Source organism: Palaemon carinicauda, chromosome 21, assembly GCF_036898095.1.
Source record: "Palaemon carinicauda isolate YSFRI2023 chromosome 21, ASM3689809v2, whole genome shotgun sequence".
In the NCBI taxonomy this organism is placed as follows: Eukaryota; Metazoa; Arthropoda; class Malacostraca; order Decapoda; family Palaemonidae; genus Palaemon; species Palaemon carinicauda.
The window spans coordinates 65,197,371-65,202,547 of record NC_090745.1 but is presented as its reverse complement, the minus strand read 5'-3'; the positions used below and the strand labels follow the sequence as shown (position 1 = coordinate 65,202,547).

Genomic DNA, 5,177 nt, shown 5'->3' with positions numbered 1-5,177 from the left:
GAGGTCCACTATGAATGGAAATGTTGTTGTAAACTTTGCAAACAAAAGGATCAGAGAAGAGGCTGCAAACAAAATTCAGACAGGGGTTGCTGATACTGAAACGAGAGAAATCAGAAAACTAGAACCAAAAATAATGATATGCAATGTGTACAATGATGAAGATGATGTAGTAAATGCTTTGAATCAAAGAAATCATTACCTGGACCAAATCCAAAATATAGAAGAGAAGATAAGTGTAGCCCTGAAGAAAAATGCTTCGGGTGGGACTACCCACTAAATGCTAAAATGTGATCCCGAAGTTTGGAGGGCTTTTCATGATAATGGGGACGTTTCGTTACGATGAGGTACTTATACCATACATAATAGGTACCACGTGATCACCTGCTACCATTATCAGAGGTATGGGCATCTTGAAAAAGATTGCAAGTCTAAGAATGATGATAAAGTCTGCGGGAAATGTTCAGGAAAACATTCCACCAAGGAGTGTAATTCACAACTGTCAAAGTGTTTAAACTGCATAAAGATAAACAAACCAAGTGACCATATAGTAAATTCATGAGAATGCAAAGCTTATGACTTGGAATTGAAAAGACTTGCAGACTGTACTGATCATGGTTACTAAGGATGTCATAAACTGTGGCTATGTAAACATACAATCTGTAAGTAATAAGATTTTCAAATTCGAGAATTGATAAGCAAGAAATATTTAGACATACTAGCATTATCTGAAACATGGTTAAACAACTTGGACAATACAAAATTCACTGAAATGACACCCCCACACACACCTTGCACATACCGAGAGAAGGTAGGTCTGGTGGGGGTGTCGGACTCATTATTCATAGAAGTTACTCAAATCTCAAAATGTTAAAAAGAACTAGTGTAACAAGCTTTGAATATATAGAAACAAACTTTACGCACAAAAAAAAATAATAATATCCTTTGTAACAGTTTACAAACCTCCGAGAACACACACTGGTATCTTTTTTGAAGAATTCGGTGCTTTCATTAAGATGATTATCATAAAGAAAATGCATTAGTTATCTGTGGAGACTTCAATTTTTTATGGATGACTCATCAAAACTTTGTCATACAATTTGACAGTAAATGAACAATATGTGATATGAAACTTTAAATACTCTGAACGAACAAGGTAAAATGACAGTGGAGGTCCTGTAGAGAGTAGGGTCCCCCTGCTGTATGAGACTAAAAAAGCAGCCATCAAAGTAAAAGTAAGTCATACGCAGAAGTAGCATAAATCGTACTGTTGTCCAGCGGATCTTATAAGTATATCTTGAATAAACCTAAACCTGAGACGGTTAGTCAGACTCAGCGTTGCCAGATATGGAGATTTATCCCTAGATTTGGGAATTTTCGGTGGCCGATGGGGATATTCTGTTAAAATTTGGGTATTTTGGGCTAGAAAAGGAGAAAATCCCGTAAATATCGTAAATAAGGGAAAAAAACTATATAAATGCATGCAAAGGACGATATATCATTATAAATGTCACAGTGCACTGTAATTTTGCATAACAAGATTCGCGTGAGAACACATTTTTATTAAACTGAAACATGTTCAATACACGTCGTGGAGAATTTTTTATTCAATTTGTCGAGTGGGAACTTGCTGCTCCAGGAAACTCTCCCTATGTCAGCTCCTAAAAGATCATCAGGGGATGATATGGAGCACTAACACTCAGGGCACAAACACCCTGCTAATAACTTTACTGACGTAGTTCACTAATCATCACTCTTAAATGCAAAAAAGGAAATTGTACTCTGTCCAGAGGCCGGAGAACTCCACACGTGAAATAAAAGTAATTTAATGGTCTACTCAAGCTTTGTCAGGTTTAAGGTCATCTTCACTCTTAGGCTTTGCTTTTGGCTCCGTCCAAGGAATCTTATGTTAATCTATAATTCAGATAATGGCAAAAAATGGGAGCAGTGATGTAAAGTAAAGTTTAAAGATATGGATCTTTACTTTTGAAGCAGATAGATTCAATGATAAATTACTCGCTAACACACTTTTTAAGTTACTTACTCCTTTCAAAATATCAGGTATACTGTCCCAAGATTAAATATTCCCATTAGACATAATCAAATAAATGGAGGAGTAGAAATACAAGGTTTAATTAACCTAATCTTGATTTATTATACAAGTTTACATTGAATGAAATGGACATCTGAACAAAAAGTAAAAGCATCAAAACAAAATGTGATGTAATAAAAAGAACTTCAAAATAATAAAAAATGGTTGCTTTGATATGTGGTCTTCTGCAATGGTTAATAATCAAAATTGGGTTGGACACGTGGCCCGGTGACCCTGAGACTGCTAGTCTCGAAAGCAAAAAGGATATACAAACTGTACATACAACCCCACCGCACACAACCCGAAATATGTAATAGCCAGTTAAACCTAGTCAAGTTAAAATTAATCTAAGCTAAAAATGAGGGAATAACTAAGTGGCCACGTATTAGTACCTGCACTCCTTGGAATACCGTCCTTGTCCTTAAATGGCTGTTGACCGAATAGTTACACCTTGAACCTTGCACCCTTGAATGGCCCACCCCTAGAATCCTCGCTTGTGGTAGATAGAGTCTCCCAGGCTCGTACCTTCCCTATCTCCAGCCGCAGGTCCTTGTGTAAGTCGAGTTTTGGGAGGGTCCGTGGCGAGCCAGAGGTGCAGATTCACTGACCAGGTCGGTCAACACCCGCTTCTGAGTGAATGGGGCGACCAAAGGGTCGAGAGGGCTCACCTGGATTCACCTTTCAAGACAGGTGAGGGTCATGATGCGCAGGGTAACCCAGTGAAGGTGCCATCTCAGGACTTTAGGACAGGGCAATATATTGTTGTAAGGAATGCATAGGAGGCAGGATTTTGCAAAAATACTTAGAGAAATCTTGCTGCTCTAAGGGAGTTTACTTACAGTAATCCTATCTATTCTGGCTTGCTAAAAAATTGATAGTTTAAAGATCATTTAGCAATGGGCTGGTGCAATGGGCATACATCTTAAAATTAACAAACCTTAATTGATATTGAGAAATAAAAACTGCATTAAAGTCAGCTGCATTAAAAATTATATTCAAACCCAGTTCAATAATTTATCTCGACCCAAGTAGTTTGAGGAAAGAACCAACATACGCCGGGGTAAGGACTTTGCTGTGCGTATCTACGCTGTAACGTCACGAGCGTGGCGTACGCTAATGTCAACGAGTTTAGTTGATTTAAAATAGTTCTCCCGATGTTTCAGTAAAGAAAACTTAATGTAGGAGAGAACATTTAAGGAGTTGCTATAGTATTAGTAGAGAGCCTAAATACAAAAGGAAGAAGAATGAAGAAAAATTCTTCACACACATAATACTTTTTCAGAGTTCTTTCTCCAACTTCTGGCCAACACCTCCACCATACACAAATTTAGTCAATAGTTGTGTTTGTGTTAGACGTTCCATAATGATTTTGTTTTCTTTTTTCGTTCAGCATTCCCTGTGGTCTGTGGATTTCCTCCATTGTTTTATAAACTGTTCATATCATATATGTGTGTGTGTTTTGGTGCATATGTTATTGTTTGTATATACAGTATATAACACCGAAGTGATCAGACAGTCCAGATGTTCCGTATTTATAATGTGATGACAACAAGACTAGCAGAGAGAGACTGACAATTTACTGAACTTGCAACGGTCACTATATTACAAAGTACGGACGGATAAGTAGCCCAGGATGGAAACATTTCTAACCACCAAAATCACTGTGTTTTCATTCAAAATAAATTAACAAATACCAAGGCGGTAGCCTAAGGATATACACAGTAATATACATAAAAATAAAGCTCTCAAAGAGCGCAATATTGTGATACAAAAATCCACTGCATTGAACAAATAATAAAGTTACAATTATCAGGAAAGAGTCCAGGGGAGGAAACACGGTGGGTAAGACAATGTCCTTACAAGTACTCCCTCGCTCCCGCAGACATCGGGCATCAGAGATAGTTGGTGCGATTAATCCCTGTATCGTGGAGGGCAACGTAGTTCCCCTCTGGCGCTTGAACGGAGGGGAAGGTTGCTCTGCTTTGGAGGAATCGTTTTTCCCTGTCGTTGCATGGTTTTCTCCAGTTTGGTGGATGATTTGTTCTGAGGTAGAATCCTGGGTCTACCAGGGCCCGCAGTGATCTTCTTGTTGATTTCAAGGTACGCTGGTTTTAATCCGTTGATTGGTACCCAATCTTCTTGTCCATGGACATTCAAGAGGAAAGATTTGGCTGTTCTTCTAATGACCTTGTAAGGGCCACGACAAGGTCTAGTCAAGGGTTGGCGGTGAGCATCGACCCGGATGAAGACGTAGTCGCAGTCGTCTAGGTTCTTGGGCATGAAGCGTCTGGTCCTGTCCTCATATGTTTTCAGGCATGGTCTGAATTTCCTGGCGATCTCTCTCAGATGATCTAGCTTGGTGTCATCGGTAGTTGTAGAAAAGAACTCGCCAGGGACTGTAAACGCCTTGCCGTAAACCTTCTCGGCAGGGGAAGGTTCGCTGTCTGCCCTAGAAGCGGTGCGAAGGCCAAGGAGGACCCATGAGAGTTGCGCTTTCCAATGTCCATCCGTACATCTCGCCATCAGGGCTGCCTTGAGTGTGCGATGAGTTCTCTCAACCATGCCGTTCGCTGCAGGTCTGTATGCCGTAGTGCTGTGGAGTGTCGTTCCCATCTGGTTTGCCAGAGAGAGCCAGATCTCTGACAAGAAGGCAGAACCTCGGTCCGTCGTGATATCGTCGGGGACACTCAACAGGAGAGCTTTGGCGCAGGCATGTGGGGCTGCTTCGAACATCCGAGTTGCTTCTAACCATCTAGTGGAGCAGTCGACGATCGTCAGAAGGTATCTTGCAGAACCTGAAGGCGGCAGAGGTCCCATTACGTCCACGTGGATGTGTCCGAATCATCTCTTGGGTTGGGGAAAATCGCCGACTCTCGACACAGTATGGCAGTTGACCTTACTCGTCTGGCAGTTAATGCAGGTTCTCGCTCACTTACGGGCGTCTTTCTTGACTCCTGGCCAGATGAATTTCTTGGATAGAAGACGGGCTGCAGTGCGACCCGAGGGGTGTGATAATCCGTGGATGACGTTGAAGATCTTCCTTCTACCGGAGGTAGGAATCCATGGGCTTGGGCACCCCGTGCTGGTG

General features: G+C 41.0%; 1 protein-coding gene across 1 annotated transcript; it reads right to left on the bottom strand.

Annotated features, from left to right (window-relative positions):
• Positions 1-4,000: 4,000 nt before the first annotated feature.
• LOC137614944 (uncharacterized) lies at positions 4,001-4,906 on the bottom strand. The gene has a single exon (XM_068344593.1). It carries the CDS (start codon positions 4,904-4,906, stop codon positions 4,001-4,003), a length of 906 nt encoding a protein of 301 aa, XP_068200694.1.
• Positions 4,907-5,177: the final 271 nt, after the last annotated feature.